This window comes from Arvicola amphibius, chromosome 1 (genome assembly GCF_903992535.2).
Source record: "Arvicola amphibius chromosome 1, mArvAmp1.2, whole genome shotgun sequence".
NCBI classification, from domain to species: domain Eukaryota; kingdom Metazoa; phylum Chordata; class Mammalia; order Rodentia; family Cricetidae; genus Arvicola; species Arvicola amphibius.
Window position 1 is genome coordinate 137,721,665 of NC_052047.1, and position 19,257 is coordinate 137,740,921.

A 19,257-nucleotide genomic window follows, 5' to 3' on the forward strand; every position below is an offset into this window, starting at 1 on the left:
AGGAAAAAGCTCCAGGCCCCACCTCACCTGCAAACCATTGTCTTTCCAGTGTCAGGATCGGATTCTGTGTAAACAAATGTGTGAACACATACATGCGGGATGCCTATGCCTAAAATCTATGTGAACATACATGTACTCGCTTACATACAGTTGGGAAACCTGACATCACTTTAGGGAATAAGGCTGAGCTATCTAGAAAGACCCAGAGTCGGCGTGAACTGGAAGCAGCATGTGACTATAGGATGTCCCCTGGGAGACCTCATGCCTCCCTGGGTGGAACGCCACTGGGGCCAAGGGAACACTGCCCTGGTTGCACAAGGGTTTCTTTTCTGGCCAGGGTTTCTTTTCTGGCCCACACTGTCTATCAAAGTTCAATTTAAATCTAATTACTTACCCAAATCGACAACTTCAAAAGCTTTTACATAAAGTTTGCAATGTCTGCCGGGCGGTGGTGGCGCACGCCTTTAATCCCAGCACTCAGGAGGCAGAGGCAGGCAGATCTCTGTGAGTTCAAGGCCAGCCTGGTCTACAAGAGCTAGTTTCAGGACAGGCTCTAAAAAAGCTGCAGAGAAACCCTGTCTCGAAAAACCAAAAAAAGAAAAAAGAAAAAAAAGTTTGCAATGTCTGAAGTAAGTAGTCTGGACCTATCTTCCCATAGCCTCTGACTCCCCAGGGCCAGAACAAATCCCACATGGATCCCTGTGTTCCCCACAAACCACCCTGGCTTTGGATGTTCCTACTGCCCTTGGAAAGCCTAGGGAGTTCTGGTCCTGACCTCTGCCTTCCTGGACAAACCTCATTAGAAGTCACAGAAACCAATTTGAGGGAGAGCGGGATCCCTGAGTCACTTGTACTGCCTGTGTGACAACCCATCTACAACATGGGACATCCAATCCTTGTGGAATTCCCACATCTGTTACCACAGCCTGTCCTCCAAGAACGTGGACATGGAAACTGGCCCATCAAGTCTTTGACCAGGCCCAGGGGAGAACTGGTGGGACCCAGAGGCCTCTCTGACTGCGACAGAGTGGACCTTGTGGCTGACCAGTTTAGCGACTGCTCGTGCAGAGCAGATGCTGAGCCAGAGGCTGACCTCTGGGCAATGCAGAAGTGGGTAGTTTCACTGTGGTGACACACCGAGAAAAAAATAGTGAGCATTCCTGGAAAAGAAGAAGGAGGCTTCCCACGCCTTCTAATGGCCTTTGGCCAAAAATGGATGGAGTTGAATCAGGGAACCCTGAGCAATGCAACTCCCTGGCACTGGCTCAGCCCTGCCCTTCAGTTCCAGGCAGCTCTCAGCAGCCCATGCTAGAATTTGCTCCAAGTCCTACCTAGCCCAGGGTATAGCATTCCTGAGTCACAGACAGGAAGTCTTGGGTCAAGCTGCTCCAATGGGCAGGTTTAGGCTAGAAGGAAGGGACAGGTATTCCTACCTGTTGAGCCTATTACAAACCTCTGGGACAGAGCCACAGGTATGCTATGGGTCACAGCCTCTGGATTACATGCACAGAGGTGGGAACACGATGACCAGATTTGAAACTCCTTTGTGGATCCCTGAGCTTCAAGGGACTTAGGCTGGCCCATGGGAGGAAGGACGTGAACCCCCCCAACACACACTCAGCTTGGGAACAATATTTGGCACTCTGGAACTCAAGAGGTTGGAAATCTAGGTACTGATATCCCGGGCCCTCCCATTGGGGGCATGCTCTCTCCTGACAGCTTTTGGTCCTCAACTCCAGTACATAGCCCTCTGGGCCAGTTCAAGAGCGGAACTGGTTAACTGGAGTAGCAGGCTTTTGATGGAACCCTTTGGGTGGGAACGTTGTGGAGATTAGAGAGCACCCTAACAGGCTGAGAGGGTGGATGAGTGGATGACCACAAGGTCATCAGAGCCGAGGTACAGGGACACTCAGAGAGTGGTGGGTGCACAGGATGGACAAGAAGGGTGCTTCGCGAAGGCCAGATGTCTCTGCACTCCTGACATTGTGACAGAGAGTTCACAGCCCTGAAAAGCCAGCCCACAATGTATTTGTTCCTCAAGAATTATACCCAACCTTGAGGCCGGCCTGTTCCTTTATGCCTGGTATTTCTGCCCCTACTGGACTGAGATGCAACAGCTGTTCCCTGAGGGATCTCCAGCTTCCTCTACCTCCTCACTGTGGAGAGGGGCTAGGTCAGAGGTGCTCAGAGAAATAGCTGACTAGCAGCGTACTTTGGGGTGCAGGGGCCTCGAACAAGTCACGCCATTATATTCCTCTGTCCCAAGAACTGATGGGAGATCACTTGCAAACTGTACCACGTGGTATGCTATGGGAATCCTCCCTCACCCCTACCCAGGATCCTGATGGGGGCTCTGCCCTCTACCATCTGCCCACCCACAGGCCCTCCAGACCCTGGTACCTCCCAGCCACTGCTCACCTGGCTGCTGCTGCCTCTGCTCCTCCTCTTGCTTCTCCTCGCAGCCTACTTCTTCAGGTAGGAGTGTCCCCAGGCGCTGACGTGCCCTAACCAGCTCCTATGAGGAAATGAGCGTGCATGAGTATGCTGGAGGCTGGGGGTGGGGGCCCAAACAGCTCAGACACCAGCTGGCCCGCCTGAGCTGCACAAGGCTCAGCCATGAGCGGCCGAAAGAGCTTTTACCGGCTCACCTGGTGGGTATCGCCACACTCAGGGCTTGGGGGTTCCTGCCGGGCCAAGACCTAACACCTCTTCTGCCTCTAAGGTTCAGGAAGCAGAGGAAAGCCGTGGTCAGCAGCAACGACAAGAAGATGCCTAACGGGATCCTAGAAGAGCAAGGTATTGTACACGGGGTCTCCGTGCTGACATGGAAAGGGACAGGCGTTCACAGCCCTGTCCAGCTGTCACTTAAGCCCTTCCCCTCTCTCCAGCTCCGCCTCAGTTCGCGCTACCGCTTCCTAGTAATGTAGAATTTCTCTATATTTTGGAACTTGGTGTCAGAGGTCGTTTTCCCTGCACAGAAGAGCGGATGTCTGAGACATTTCAGTTTGTGGTGTTTTTTTTCTTCTTAAAGAGACCATTCATATCCTGTCAGGTTAGCAGGGCTTTGCCACCTAACATTTCACATTGAGGCCTTTGAAGTCAACCTATGGTAAGGCTCCTACTTGTAAAGAGAAGTGTTCATTTGACACTGGTGCCTCAGAATCAAGCTGGAAAGGACACTGCCCGGGCCAAAGCTACTCTCTCTTCTGAAGGAGCGGCCGTTAGGGGACATGCCTGGCTTAGATTCCGGTTGTGTCCTAACTTGTAAATCCTGCCTACAAAAGCTTGTTTTTCTTTCTGTGTCCCAATGGCAGACAAAGAAAAGGTTTTAAACACACGAGTTCTAGCTGAGTGGGGTGGCACCGACTTGTAATCTCAGCATTTAGAGGCACCTACTCAGGCAGAAGCATCACAGGTTCAAGGCCAGCCTGAGCTACATAACAAGATCTCACTTCAAACAGCCAGGGAATCCGGGGATACATTATCAGTGGGACAGTGCTTGCCCAGCATATTCAAAGTCCCTGATACAGTCCCCAGTGTGACAACTAAAAGCTCAAAACACTGCTTTATAATGGTGGCTTCAGCTTTGCCATAAGTTCCTACATAGCTGTGACTGGCTTGGGGTAACTAACGTGCCTGTCATCAGAACTCAAGTGAAACTCATGAACTCACTCAAGGTAGTGAAGGGGCTAATGCAACCCCCAGAGCTTGGGAGAGTGTAAGCCACAGAGAACTCCACTGAGCTGTCGCCTTGCGGGGCTTGGGGGACCTGTACGCCTCAATAGACCATCATATGGTGCCAGGGCACCTCTGTTCTCCAGCCTGCTCTTCTCAGTTCTCTGCACATCCCAGAAGCCAGTAAGGAGGAAGATGGGGGGCTGGGAGGGGAACAGAAGCCCACAGGCTTCTACTAGCTCGCCTGGCTGAAGCCAGAGGCTGCCTTGGAGCAAATTCAGTGGCCTGTGGCATAGACTCAGTGAACTCTGCAGATGGGACAGAGCCTTTGCAAGGGTGACAGATGACTTATTCTACTGACCTTATCAATGTGAGCTGTGAAGAGAAACACCAATCCCTGACGCTGCTCGCACCTCATTCTGAGCTTGTGTGAGTGACTTGTTCAAACCCACCGTCTTCTTTACAATAACCTCCTCTCCCTGCCTCAAGGATGGTTAGTTTCTCTGTATTGCAAGGTATGGGATTTGGAGAAGCAGTCCTATGTGTTGCCAAGAAGAGGAGGCTGCAAGACAGAGATCCTGGCAGATTCCCGTCCATTCTGAGTTTATATCTAGAGCCCTGTGATTCCTCTTCTCTGGCTCCAAACCTGGACCCTGCCACAAGAAGCTGCTGTAACCCTTGTGTAGGAGCATAGGCTAGCAGGAAGGATGAGTGGCGGGTGAGCTAGCAAGCAAGACCAAGAATGCAGTGCCTGTGATGGACAGGAATGCTGTCATCACTTGCTGAAAAGAGGGTGTGTTGCGAAGCAGATGTTTGATTTAGTGGCTCAGGGCTGAGTTAGCCCCAGGGTGAGTGATTTGAGAGTGCTGCTCCCCTCCCACTCTACAGATCCATCAGGAATGCTGCTGTCAGACCATCCAAGGACTGAGTCACCCATGGGCAATGGATCTAAGTGGCTTCTCTGTTTCTCCTGACCCTACAGAGCAGCAGAGAGTGATGCTGCTGAGCAGGTCTCCGTCGGGTCCCAAGAAGTACTTCCCCATCCCGGTGGAGCACCTGGAGGAGGAGATCCGCGTGCGATCAGCAGATGACTGCAAACGCTTCCGCGAGGAGTTCAACGTGAGTGTTCCAGGTCTCGGCCACCACGAGGAGCAGCAGGACGGTCAGAACCAGTTGTTCTCGGGACTCCGGGACCTGGTGCCGATTGCAATGCTGCTCACAAACAGGGTCTGGAGAGCCTGGTCCCTGTTGCTGTTCCCTTCACTGGTGCTCACTGCTCCTTGTGAAGTGAGATGGTTGCACCTGATGCTCCTGAGGGTTGCTGCCAGCTCAGCTATTGGGTACCGTGTGTACCACCGGTTGTGATAACGATTCTGCCATTTGCTGCCTAGCGCAGGTGGCAATTTCACGCTGAAGGCTGCAGAGAGCCTCCCACCAAGCCTCTTGTCACGGTCCCCAGGAGGCTGAGCTTCTGATCCGATGGGCAGTTGTCCCTCCGAGCCATCATCATGGCACAGCTCAGTAGTTGTGGAGACTGTCGGCAGGGGGACACTAGCTCATGCTCAGTGTGTGTGAGTCTCAGTTGCTTGTGAGAAATCCCTCCCACAGCCTTTGAGGAGAAGTGGCTCCCTGAGACATGCGTGCCCTTGCCCACACAGAGTCTCACAGTCATTCTCAAACTCTCAAGACACAGTACAGATGGGTCACCCCACCCCGAAAGTTGCCCATTTCCTCCCTAAAGCTGCCCAGTTCCTTTTTTTTTAAAGTTTTTATTTTATGTATATATATATGCTCCGTGCATCCAGTGCCAGAAGAGGCCATCAGGTCCCCTAGAACTAGAGTTACAGGTGATCATGAGCCACCAAGTAAGCTCTGAGAACGGAACCCAAGTCTTCTACAAGAGAAAGTGCTCTTAGTCTCTCAGCCATCTTCCCAGGCCCAAGTTGTTCATTTTTGAAATGTCTGTCAGAGGGGTAGGCATGACGCATTGTCTTGGATACAAGGCTCCATACTGTTGCTGTTTTGATGTGTTTTTGCTCAAGTATTCACCCTGCGTGCAGGGCTGGGGGCTGAATGTTGGTCCCGAGCAAGCGTGCGTGTCCAGGGATGGCCACCTGGGCCTGTCTCTGTCCCAGTGATGTCACATCGGTTGTTCTGCTCCGGGTCACTCCCACTGGCAGCCATCATCACCTGGGGATGGAGACTCTGGGGCAGCACACGCGTGAGCCTAGAGGGGGAGGTGTTTAGGCAGTGCAGTGTGGTTGTTTCCAGAGGTGGTGTGGACAGTGATCATGACCTGGCTTTTCACACAGAGATGCCTAGGGGGAACAGGGGAAGGCGCTGGGGCACTGAACCACCCTTCACTTACTTTTCAGCATCGCACCCTCCCCTTTGTCTTGCTTCCCTTCTTATTGCTGCCAAGTGTGTTCTCCTCCTCCTCCTCCTCCTCCTCCTCCTCCTCCTCCTCCTCCTCCTCTTCTTCTTCTTCTTCTTCTTCTTTTTTCAAATTAGGTCATACTAAAAGATAGCACTCAAGCGCTGGTGTTTTGAAAATTTACAACTGAACAGCAGAAGTTAATTCTCGTTTTTCCAAAATAGCTGCCCCTCACGTTGCTAGTAGAAGCTTGTCCCGCCCTGCGTCTCCCACTTCCCCTTCCACTTCTGCTGTCCTGTGTGGGGTGCCAGTGACCCTGCTGTTAGCAGAGGGTCTGGGAGTGGCCAGGAGCAGGACCGGGTAGCTGAGGGACTTGGCTTAGGTGCAGAACTCAAGAGGACACGAAAGGCACAGTCGCTAAGACTTGCCATGGCTTGACAGCTTCTTTAAAATATCAAAACAAGGACAGAGATGGCTGAACCAGCCTGAGCACAATCAAGAGAGAATGACGTCAGTGAACGTCCCTGTTGCCAGGGACCCCACAACAGGCTGTACCATGAGGTTATGGATCCAACCACTATTTAAAAGTTTGATGTTTTCACCCTTATGAATTTTGAACATTAAGTTAGCTTTTTAGAAAAGATGTTTCTGGCCTAAGATGGCCCAGCAGGTAAAGGCACTTGCCACCAAGCCTGTCAACCTGAGTCCAATCCCAGAAACCCACACGGTGGCAGGAGGGGACCGATTTGTGAAAATGGTCTTCTGACCTTGACGTTCATGCCATGGCAGGCACGTGTGCACACAGGCATGCACGTGCAAATGAATAATTATAATCTCAAAACTGTAAGAAGAAAACACGACAGAAAAGATGTTGCCTCGGGGGCTCGTTTCTGCTGATTCTTGGCGTCTTTGGGAGCTTTGTAAATTTTATACCCCAAACAAATTCTCCCCCCTCCTGTGCCTCCCAGCCTGCCTGCCTCTGGGTAGCCCTTGGCTGTGCAGAGTCCCCCTGCCCTTCTCTCCAGTGGGGAACTGGCCCTGTCCAAGGCCACACTTCTTTGACATCTCTCTTCTGCCCAGGTCAGCTGCTCTGGTTCTCAGAGAACACATTTAAGTTGTGTTTCCCTACCCTCCTCCCTTTCTCTGGTCTGATGGTCCCTTCCAAAGGTCCTGGTCGGGGGGGATCTGGGTGAGTCTCAACATGTGTCTGGACTTTCCCGTACTGCTGAGCCCAGGGTCTGGGGAATGTGAACTTGAGGATAAGAAGGGGTTTGTTTGACCTTGGGATCGTCAATCAGTACAGCTTGCCTGAGTGCTTGTCTAGGCCTGGAAGACTTCAGCTGTTTTCTAAACCTCTAACTCAGTTTACTTATCTGTGAAATAGGGTTTTCCCTGCCCTATGGGACTTTGGTAACACATAAAGAAATAAGTAACAGGTAACACGTGCATGAGATGCTATCTGCTAGTTCCTCTTGGAGAGGGCAGATCTCTATCCTCTTCCTAGTTCCTGAATTCAATCCTAGAAAAGGAGGCCTCTATGCAGGGAAAACCCTTCTCTCGGGAGCATCTTCCCCACTGTGTCCCAGCAAGCTGTGTCAAACTATGGGCCTGGGACCTACCCTATGAAATACATACAAAAGGGGAGAAGGGTGTTTTCTGTTTTTTGTTTTGTTTTGTTTTGTTTTTACAACATAACCACAAACCAGAGCCATCCCGTGGTCCTGATAAAGCAAAGCAGACCTCCTACAGAATGCACAGAGGGTCACTATAGGCTAAACATCTCCAGGCACTCCTCCCTGGAGTACCAAGCAGCTGAGAACCATGGTCCTAGGTAGCCTGACAGCAGAAAAATGTACTGGGCCCAATCTGCACAGGGAGCTGTTTAGCTTTCTTGGATCTGGAGGACACAGAGAACTTTGCCTGGTTCTGCCCACCTCCCCTAGTCCTGTCCTCCGGGAGCCTGGGGGTGAGGAGACATGGTGGATCTCTTCATCTCTTTGTCCCACCCCTCAAGGCCACGCAGCTGTGGAAAGGGTGGCCAGAGCCTGATTCCTCTTTCCACTCAGGCTTCGTCGGCCACTGCATCACAGTTACTTTGCCTTCCTTCACTTTATCCAGCTTGTTGTTTCGAATAGGCTTTATTTGTTGAGCAGTTTCAAGTACACAGAAAAATTACATACCTCACTGGAGAGCTCCTGTGTACCCCGTCTCTCCCTCAGAGCAGGTCCCTCTGTCGTGGGCCGCCTTCAGGGGAACACTCCATTTGTTACAATTAATAATCGCTGTTGCCAGTGTTATCGCTGAGCTCTGAGGATCTGCTCATGCTGTGGGGGTTTGCCAGCTGCAGGGTTTCATGTGCCACTGTAACTGTTTTTTGTGTCCAGGGCCGAAACCTTTTTGGTTTGACAAACCCAGGTCCTGGGTTGTCATCGCAAACTCAGCATCCAGTGAGAGCCAAGGAGGTAGTGTCAAGCCAACTCTGGTGGTGAATCCGAGCTCAAGGCACATGAGTGTTCATAGCTGGGGACCAAGTTGAGAACTCCTCATTGGGATTGCTAGGATGACCTCTGACTGGTCCTTCCACGCCGACCCAGGCAAAGCCTCTGCCTGTGGCTATGAACTGTGGTGGACCCAGAGCAGAGAAGGGGGTGCTCTGAAGCATCCTGAGGTAAGCTCCTGTGGAGAGCTGAGCTGGCCACTGAAGACGCTGCTGCCTGCTAGAAGGAAGTCAGGTCCCTGGCCCAAATGAGAGCAATCCCAGGACATCATGGCTGTCATCTGAGGCTACTCTATAAAGCCAGACCCCGGCTCCCAGGGACTTCGAGAGGGACACCGAAAATAGGAAAGCTCATGTTTCCCATGCTTGATAAGGGAGTCCCTCCAGGTCTGACCACCTCTTCAGCCAAATGATACTGAGCCTGTCTCCAGTCATTCTCCCTTGGGTCTGGTCCCATATCATTGACTCGTAGGCTAGTTGTGAGGGGAGGCAGAAGAGCCATGCATTTTCTCTGTGCCTGAATTATCACAAACACTCAGTAAGTAGGAACGGTTCTTCCTTGCAGCCCAGTCCAAGGACCTAGTTGGTCCTGGGTCCAACTGGGGTCAGGTTTAATGTTGACGGGTATGACTTGAAGTACACAGTACTCTTTACCCTGCCTCATCTGAGTCTGAGGAGGAGCCCAGAAGCGAGCAAGAGGCGAACAGCTGGAGGCAACCAAAAATCAGAGGCAGGGTGGCTTCGGTGGTAGAAGGAACTAGAAACCCACGTGGCCACTTCCATCCCAGATGTGGTGGCTTCTCAGCGATAGCATCCCAGTAAAGCGAAACTTCTGTTTCACACTGACACGCCTCAGCTGGGCTGCCGCGGTCACTAAGGTGGTGCATTTGGAGCCTCAAAGAGCCCCAAACTCCTAGCTGCTGAATCTGGGGACTGGAGGGTGGGGGCTGGGAGAAGCAGCATTTCTAGCGAGCCTCTAGGCCCAGCCCTGCTGACCTGACCCTGACACAATCCACAGAGACGTCTGAGTCCTAAGCGTGGCGCCGGCTGTGTCTACAGTGCCTTTCCAGGCTCCTTCTCCTCCTCAACTGCAGCTCAGGCCAGGGTCTCAGCACCCTCTTCTTGGTAGTCTTTGCTTCTCTGACTCCTGCATCAGGAACCCCCTGGGATCAGTTCACTTGTACACGAGGAATCCCTTCCTGGGCTAGAATCTGTATGGACTGGGGCATGATGGGATTGCAATGTGAGTGAATTCCTGACCTCGCAAAGCTTAGGGGAGAGCGCATTGTCCGCCCAGTGTCTAGTGTGAGGCCTGAGGAAAGACACAGGTGATGGGCAGATGGTAGTTTTAATCCCTGGGGTTGGTAGGGAAGTTGATAGGAACCTGGGTTTAGATTCAACAGTGTTCACTCTGCTTTCCATTTCCTTCCAGTCGTTGCCATCTGGACACATACAAGGGACGTTTGACCTAGCAAACAAAGAAGAAAACAGAGAAAAGAACAGATATCCCAACATTCTTCCCAGTAAGACTTTGTTGTTGCTGTTGTTCATTCTTTGGCTTTGCATGATCTGTGGCGTGCGGATTACACTTGGCAGCTTGCTGGTGACCACGTGCTCAGTGCTTGTCCCAGGGAATCCAGGGCCACACTGTCTTGAGGGCCTATTTCCCTGCACGGGGCGTGGGCATCTTGGTTGCTGTTGACCGCGCTGGTTGCTAAGCATACAGGAAGCAAGCTGGGTAGGAATGTTCCCCACAGGCTTGGGCACCAATGGGCCAGGCCTCTCCTGCCAGATTCACTCCTGGACACCAGTCTAGGCCTGTTGGTGGCCTCAAGCAGCACCTTCCTTCCTAGTCGGTGTTTGAGGCTTACCTGGAGCAAATCTCCAATGTACTCTATAGTCCAGAACCAGAGACCAAAACGGTGGAATGCAAAGCCCAAGTGGGTTTGGCACCCTCGAAAGAAGGCTTAACAGACCTTGCTCTAACCTCAGCTGCACACAGTAACCTTGAGCAGGGGAGCATGCTTGCCCAGGAAGTGTCAGAGTTAGGGTGTAGGCTGCTGTGGGCTGGGCCTCTGTTGTGACCTGCTGTAGCTGGCTGAGCCTGGTCCTGAGGTACCTGTCTCATCCGCCAGGACAAACCCTGCATGTTCCCAGCTGCCTTTTCAAAAGCTGGCCCCTGAGGGGTTGCAATACTAGGGCCAAGTCTCCAGCCCTTCCCCCACTCCCTGAACCACAGCTTTACCCTTCAGGCCCACAGAAGAGAAGCCACAAACAACTCCACAAAGCTCGGGTTGGCATCCTGAACAAAGGCCTCCTGCTGGTGTCAGAGACCCTTGCTCTTGAGGAGTGCCTGGTGGGGACAGGGAGCTGGCCATAATCAGCTTTAGTGTGCTGTACGTACCCGAAACTGTGACCCGTCTAATATATGATCTAGATTTCTAGTACTTTCTGGAGGTGGCTGTTCCCCACTGTCCATCCACAAGGTTTTTAAGTGATTTCTGTAAAACCTGCCACCTAGAGTAATGAATTATTGGGCTGCAGTTTGTCAAGGCCGAGGGAAGGGGAAGTAGTTGTATGGCAAGGCTGAGAGGGTTGCTTGTCCTATGTTTAAACTATGGATACAGTAGCTTTACTCCTGAGTGGGTTGTGGAATCCAAGGAAGAAGGAAACCCTTGCTGTGTGGCTCAGGAGCTCAAAGGTAAGAAAGGCCACAGTAAGAGGGTGTTTGGCTCCTCAGAGTGGTGTGTGTTCACTGATAATTGGGATGTTCAAAGATCAGTTTTGGCTCCTAATTTAATGCTTCAACCTTCTTGATGAGTTAAATTTATGCATTGATTTAGCCCTTGTGTGTTTGGGACTATAGGATAAGTTAGATCCTAGGGTCATGGTGGGCTTTATAGAAATCTCATATAAACCTTGGGCATGGACAGTGGGGAGCTGCTACCTCCAGAGAGTGCTAGGAATCTAGTCCCAGATCATCTATTGGACAGGTCACAGCTCCATGTGCCTCAGAGCTAAGGACATTCAGGGCATCTTACCAAAGTTTCTCTCTTAGTCATTAAACCTGCTATCTCCCAAAGCTAACACTCACAGTCTTACTCAAGAATGTTTCTGAGACAGAGGTGGCAGCTCACACCTGTAGTCCCAGAAGCCCCTAGGCTGAGGCAGGAAACTCTCCAAATAGAGGCCAGCCTAGGCTACATAGCAAGTGAGACCCTGTCTCAGAAAAGATTTTTTTAAAAAAGGAGGAGAGAAGAAACAAGGATGGGAGGGAGGAAGGGAGAGAAAAGAAAAGAAAGGAGACAGATGACAGACAGACAGACAGACAGACAGACAGACAGACAGAGGAGTACCAATTTCTGCTGAGAGCTCAGGACACCGGATCATGGTCCAGCTCCTGCCGCAGGAATAGGTGGAGCTCTCAGCTCACCGAGGACTCACACAGGCTGGGTGCCTTCCATTCTCCTTCTGCTACACACAAGGCAAGGTTGCCTTACAGAAGGAATTCAGCCTGCCCTCGCCCCATGTGGAAGTGTGGCAGCACTGTAAACAGTCCAGTTCAATGTCCCCCAGAAATTCCTTTGCTCTTGCCCTAGAATGAGGGCCGGCTTCCGTCCTCCTATCCAGGAGTGACACCTGATTTGGGGTACTGTCAGCTATCCAGGATTGGGGGCATGGTGTGTTTACCAAGAGTGGTAAGCTCTTCATTGTTGACTTGAGTTTCCTACAGCATGGAAACACCATGCCTGACAAGGACCAATCGTGGCACCTGGTTAAGGAGAGACATATCTGGTTATATGGAATGGTTGGTCCTGCTGGGGCAAGACAGTGGGCTGGATATCATGGAGTCAGATTACGATCTGCAAGGGAGGATGGGAGGACCTTGTGCCCACAGCTCTAGGTGTCCCTTGCCTCTCTTAGTGTATCCCAAGCCAGGGCAGACTGGCAATAGGTTCAGAGATGCCCCTGGGCAGGAGTGCAGTGTGGGCCTTGGCCTGGGAATCCCAAAAATGGAGTCAAGTGCTCTGTGTCCAGAGGCTAAGCTCATGCCTGCGGGGACTCTCTGAAGCCAGCAGCCTGATGGCCCTCTGCTGGAAGCATGCCAGTGCTGGTAATTTTAGAAAGTGATGTTTTGACAGCCAAGTGTGACTTTTCAGGATTAAGAAGCAGGAAGCGCTTAGAAGCTGTGAGAGATTCAGTCCGCGCAGATGCTATTTTTTGTTCTGTGTTTCCGTAACTGTTCCACGGTGTAAGGCATTCTAAATTCTCTTTAGCCAGCGTGGTATGTGCCTTGCCACAGCTGCTTCCATCCTGAGGCCCTGAGGCCCTGAGCCCCTGAGCAGGAGTGTCTAGATGGGTGCCAGTGAATTTGGGGTTTGTCATCCTGTCCCCAGATTTGTTCCCTCCCCTCTTCTGCCCAGAGCAGGACAGATGCAGCTCAGCAATGAAACTAAGTCTGGGAGTCTGAGGTAGCACACACAGCCCAGCCAACACCCTTCTGTGTAAAGTGGGCCCCAGCAAAGGCCAAGCTAGCCTGGAACTCTCAACGCTCCTGCCTCGGCCTCCTCAGTGCTGGGACCACAGTCCTTCCTGTGTCAGCTATCTTTCTACTGTGTGTTGCCACGGCAGCAAAGTTTCTGTGGAAGAAGGGGCTGTGGAGGAACTGGGGCCAGAGCTCCCTGGTGCATACATACATCACTGTGACACCCCCCACCATCTCTATACTGCACCCGAATAGTCCACTATAACACATATCATACCACACACCTGACAGCACACACACTACATATACATGTTGTACCATACACCATACATAATAAACTCATTATCAGCATGGCCTACCACACAGCACATACTTAGCACACTGAAGCATATGTACATACCACACATGTATAGCACACAATACCACAAAAAATACACACACCACATGCATGCATACAGCTCATATAACTCATGACACAATACACATCATCCCACCATACAATATCATCCTCATACCATACAACACATCCTCAGCAAATATCACATGTATGTAACACACAAAACACAGCACCACAAATATGCATAAACACACACACACACACATCTCTGGCTACCCTCTCACTCTGGTAAATAGCCTGTTGAGTCAGCTAGACTCTCCGTCGTCGATAGTCCAACTGTGCAAGCGCCCAGCTTCCCCCTAGCCCTGGGGCAGATGGTGATGAATGGGTATTGAAGTTCAGAGACCCAAACACTTCAGCCCCGTGTCCTCTGGAAAGCCTGAATGGAAAGACCTAGTTCTTCATCCTGAGATCACGCTATGTATACCTGCAATTGTTAACGTTTGGACCCATTGTGAGAACATGGTCACTTTGCTCCCTGCTGCTCTGCCCCATGTGATCATGGGGCCACCTCTCCTCCTCCTTCCCGTGGTTGAAGCCCAGGTGGCTCAGGCAGGGCTCAGCCAGGCAGGGGCACCCCATCCTGACCTCAAGGGAAGACCTGGTTATGTCCTTCCAGTAACTGACACGTGGATAAAAGACACTCCGGGCCCCTGACGCTCCTTGTCCTAACACCATGGGTTGCTTGCTTTCCCAGATGACCATTCCAGAGTGATTTTGAGCCAAGTGGACGGAGTCCCCTGCTCTGACTACATTAACGCGTCCTACATAGATGTAAGTTGACTGCTTTCCTTTCCCCTGGCCTGACATAAAGCCGAAGCTGGGTGTTCAGGGGCTGGGTCTGAACTGTGATGTCCGGGTTCCTTCCTCTCTGATGCTGAGTGTGTGTGGTCACCACCCTTCGGACAGTTTGGTCACACTGAGAGTGTGAAGCCACCATGCTTTCTCAGCCTGCATCTTCACCAGAAGGTCACACAGATAACAGTTCTGGGGGGGGGGGATAATAACTACAGCCGTAGACCCTGACAGTGTTCAGTCCAATTCCTTATAGCACTGATGAACCAGAACCAGCCAAATGCACTGGACTAGACCAAACCACAATAGGCTACAGACTTAATTTAGGGTTTTTTTTTTTGAAATATCATTTAAGGTTTTAAATTTCTTACTTAAAATATAAAGAAATCAAAGAATTTGTATATAATATACGAGCCCAACTAGAAATATAAACGTGTGTATGTCTGTTTGTGTGTGTGTAGGAAAACAAGTAAAGAAAGAAAGAACAATAGTGAAGGCCTAGGGAAAACAGTACCTGTTATCTCTGAGGTTGCTGATGGGTTTTGTTTTCGTATTACTCTTTTCTGTTTTCTACATTCTATGGGGTGAATCTCCCCCCACCTGCCCTTCTATGAACAAAGTGGTCCCCTGGACAAAGATAGTCTTCAATAATTACAGATCTGACTTCATTTTTCTAGGGTTACAAAGAAAAGAACAAATTCATAGCAGCTCAAGGTAAGCAAGCTTTCAACTTAGTTCATGTCTGCTCTGTATTTTTACACAGTCATTCCAGTATCTAACTGCCAACCATGCCAACAATTCACACTGTGTTTTCACGTGTGTGTACCCCTGTGTCCCTGTGTCAGATTGCCCATGCTGTGTGACCCTCTGTGACTTTACGGCACACGCAAGGAACCTCTGGTTGTCCTTCTGCCCCCCCCCCCCCCCCAGACTCACATTCAGTATGTGACTTTGACTTCCCTCATCTGCCTGAGCTCCAAAAGGCTCCTAGTTCGGTGGCGGGAGGATGGGATGGAGGGGCTTTTAGATCAAGGTCATAGCCGCCACGACTTAGCCACAAAGTCACGTCTCCACCCTTGGACCTAGTCCCACCCCGTGCTTAAAGAACCTTCTAGTGAGCCAAAGGCTATCTTTCCAGGAGGGATCAGCAATTCCCCAGGGATTAGTGAAGCTGAAAAGAGACTTCCCCTCCCCCTCCTCTTAGGCCAGATTCCCTAGAAATAGAAACACTCCTTACACTCAGGGGACCGCACGTGACCCTCTGTAAATGAGAGAGAATCTGTCAAACGTTGGTGGAAACATGAAAAAAAAGGCCTGCATTTCTGTCCTAAGCACCAGCTTGCCAAAGAAGCATTTCTTTATCTCCCCGGCCCCTCCTCCTGAGCCTAGAACTCTTAGCCTTAGGATCGCGAAATAGTTGTTATAACCCTAGGCACTGTGTCATATTCAGACAGGAAGTGGACAAAGGGCAGAGGAGTTTCTTCTTTTTCCTGATCTCTCTCTCCCCCTCTCCTTCTCTCCCCGCCCCCCCCACACGCACTCACTCCCACACATTTACATTCCAATTTATCTGGAGGGACCTGTGACTCTGAGGGCCTCCAGTATGTGGTGGTTTCCATTTACTATGACAAGCAGAATAGAGATGGCCCTCCAAAGTCCTCTGGGCTCCTCTTCCTTTGCCTGTGAGTCAACATGGCCACCCAGATTCAGCTGGACTGCACAGCCAGCTTCCAGGTTGCAGGGCCTGTCTTGTGCCTGGGGAGGGTGTAAGCCTTCAAGGCTGAACTCACTGGGTGAGCTTAACTGGGTGAGCTTAGATATAGCGCCTCCATGCTGACCCTCCCCTCTGCACACAGGCCCCAAGCAGGAGACAGTGAATGACTTCTGGAGGATGGTCTGGGAGCAGAAGTCAGCCACGATCGTCATGTTGACGAACCTGAAGGAGAGGAAGGAGGTAAGCTGCCCTGCACGGACCCTGTAGCCTGGCACTCACCAGGGAGGCTCTGACCCTCTGCGTGGGCACCTCTCTTCCATCAGTGGGGAGCAACAGTACTCAGGCCTTCCAGCATCCTATCTTGAAGTCGAATCTCCACCTTTCTATACCTCACTGTCCTGCTCCGACATAAGGAATCATAGTTTCCCTTCTCTGTCCGAGGATCGTCTTGGCCACTGGTGGCTCTAACCCCACTGGAGATAACAGACCTTACAGTGAAAGGCACTGGTGTGTTTCGCACCCAGTGGGCCTGGATGCCAATGGACACCATTGTGTAGGCCTTCCCTAGACTGGAGTAATGGTCTCCAGCAACAGGCTCATGGAAGGCCTGCGTGTATGCCTGAGTTGACAGGATCAGCTAAGAATAAGAGGCACAGTTGCCTTGTCCCTGGTAGTGTCTGCTGAGCCCAAATCTCCATCCCCAGTGCCAGGACCTGGCTCCGATGCCGACTGGAAGGGCAAGCAACCTGAAGCCCTGGCAGACCTGTTGTTGGCACAGAGCTCTTTTTCCAAGTGAAAGGGGAATTGGAAGCCTGAGGGAAGCCTTCTCAGATGGGGAGACCCAGCCAGTAGACTGTGCTTCTAGCATGTTCCAGCATGAAGGCCCAGCTTGGCAGAAGGTATCTGCTTGCTGGGCTCCCACCCCAAGGCCCTCTGCATGTGTGGCATTAGCCTGATCTTCACATGTGCTGAGGACATGGGCAGGGCCTACCGGGTTGGGATAGAACACCCAGTCTTGAGGTGCACAGGAGAACAGGATGGGGCTCACTTAACTGTTAGCAGAGCACTCTGTCCCCAGGGCACCTAACTGGTGGGCTCCGTGCCCAGCAGCACAGGAAAAAGTCTTCAGTGGCCATTTCTAGTTTTCTGATCCATCAGGGAGAAAACAGTGGGGACGGCGTGGGGGTTGCTGCTTCTTTTTCTTCATGACTCCTACCCACCCTTGCTCTCCTTTGTCACCAGTGCAAAGAGTGGCATGACAGAAAAAGAACTCTCGCTGTAGGCTTCCTGCCCTGTGAGGAGGGCCCCCATTCTGTAGATGGGGAGACTGAGACTCATCAGAGCCCTCACGTCTCTGTGACCCACTGCTGACAGAGTAGCCCTAAGCCGAGGCCGAGGACCTCTGTCCCGCTGTGTCCTGGTGGTGACATCCGTCTCGATCTCCCCAGGAGCCTCCTGCTGTATTTTCCTGACCTTGTGACTCAGGGCTGCCTGTTGGTTTTCTCAGTTTCCACTACCTCAGATGGAGTCATTTCTCAAGAGAGTTCCTTTTCCTTGGTGGCTTTCATTGCGGTCTCTGTTTCCTGGGCAGTATATTGCAAAACCCAACTGGCATCTTATGACATGAAGAGGCCTGAGGGTAGGGCAACCAAGAGTTTCCTGGGGTCTGAGACCCCTGTTCCTCTCTTTGGAGGAGGCTTTCCAGGAATAATTGCTTGAAAGTTCTCAGAGCCCCTGAGGACCAAGATTCATCCAGACCAGACATTTTTAGTGTCACTACAGGCGACGTTCAATGCCCTGTGACTGTAGGCCAGCTTAGGTCAGAATATAGGGAGGGGTGATGTTTGTCCCCTAGTGTTGTGACAAGGATGTTGGTCTCCGTTGTGCCAGGCAGCTTTCACTTCAGGAGCATTTTGATCCTGGAGAACAGGCCAGTTTGCCGTGCTATTCACTAGCCATGTCTAGGACAAGCCTTGAAGTGTCTTTAAGACTTGCTCAATTTTGGAGATGTCTCCAAGGAAGATTGTTCAGCTCTTTGTCCTCCAGGGTGGTTCCCATTGGCCCACACGCTGTGCTGATGGACAGCTTACTGCCTGTTAGGGGCTTGGCTCAGGTAAAGAACAGCCTCTGTGGCCACGAGCACCCCAGAGGTTCCCACGTTAGCGTGACCTTGTGAATGGCACGCAGGGTGGCAAGTATGAGTAGCCTGGCCAGAAGGAAACAAAGTGCTGGGCCCCAGGCTAATGCTCAGGGAGGGCATTCTGGGAATATTGGGGCAAGGGCAAGGCTCACTCAGCCAGAGGGTTGCTGGGGTCAGGTTTCCTAGCTCTAAAGGGAACAGGTTTAGCGTGGACAGGCATGGCTGGAGTAATAAGATGGGAGGGATGAGATGTTACTTGTCCAACCCTAAACACTCTGGTTGGTCCCCAGTCACTTTTGCCACCTGTGAGGCCTTAATTTCCCCTTATATAAAAGACACTCTTGTAGGATATCCTCTCAGCTTCTAGGAAGCTGACATCTGACCTGGGTCACTTGACCGTATGCAGATAGTGGGAGGCCATGCCTCAGACTGTATCTTGATTCTTTGCCTTCTATTGCTCCTCACAGGAGAAGTGCTACCAGTACTGGCCAGACCAGGGCTGCTGGACCTATGGGAACATCCGTGTGTGCGTGGAGGATTGCGTGGTTCTGGTAGATTACACCATTCGCAAGTTCTGCATCCACCCGGTATGCATGAATGCCTCGTGTTGGCTTCTCGGGAGCTAGGTTGTGGTGGTGGGGGGGTTACAATGTGAAGAGCTGCCCTGCTTCACCCTACTCCCAGCGTGGCAGGAACTCTCACAGAGTCTGTGGCTGCCGGGCTGGAACATGTGACAGACTGGGACAGAGCGAGTAGATCAAGGACCTGAATCTGCAGAGCGCTGGGCACTTTGACTCCCAGCAACTGCGCTAGGTCTCCCTAGGAGGTGGGGGAGCCAGCTGGAGAGGTAGGGGATTCAATGGGGGACTTTTCCCACTGCACCAAGCAGGCACTAAGCTGCCAAGTTATACCCAGGGTCCAGTATGATGTCTTTCACACCCTAGCTTTGTGAAACAGGGCTGTTTGTTGTTTGTTTGAGACAGGGTCTCACTATGTGGTTCAGGCTGACCTAGAACACTGTATGGAGCATACTGGCTTCAGACTTACAGAGATCTCTCTGCCTCTGTCTCTGCCTCTGCCTCCCAAGTGATGGGATTAAAGGTGTGAGCCACCATGTCCAGTGACAGGATTATTTTATAATGGTGTCAAAATTATGTTCAGCATCCCCCCCCCCATGTT

General features: G+C 51.5%; 1 protein-coding gene across 3 annotated transcripts in view; it reads left to right on the top strand.

The window, feature by feature from the left end:
* The window catches only part of Ptpre (protein tyrosine phosphatase receptor type E), a 79,749-nt gene that overhangs the window by 41,866 nt on the left and 18,626 nt on the right, over nt 1-19,257 (top strand). The window contains exons 3-10 of one of the 3 annotated variants that reach the window (XM_038332219.1): nt 2,382-2,475; nt 2,723-2,796; nt 4,658-4,794; nt 9,979-10,069; nt 14,127-14,203; nt 14,902-14,938; nt 16,081-16,178; nt 18,546-18,665. In XM_038332219.1, the coding sequence (XP_038188147.1) occupies nt 2,382-2,475; nt 2,723-2,796; nt 4,658-4,794; nt 9,979-10,069; nt 14,127-14,203; nt 14,902-14,938; nt 16,081-16,178; nt 18,546-18,665 (728 nt within the window). Of the gene's footprint in view, nt 1-2,381; nt 2,476-2,559; nt 2,652-2,722; nt 2,797-4,657; nt 4,795-9,716; nt 9,790-9,978; nt 10,070-14,126; nt 14,204-14,901; nt 14,939-16,080; nt 16,179-18,545; nt 18,666-19,257 lie in introns of those variants that run through there. The other 2 variants (XM_038332225.1, XM_038332233.1) reach the window with 2 other exon arrangements.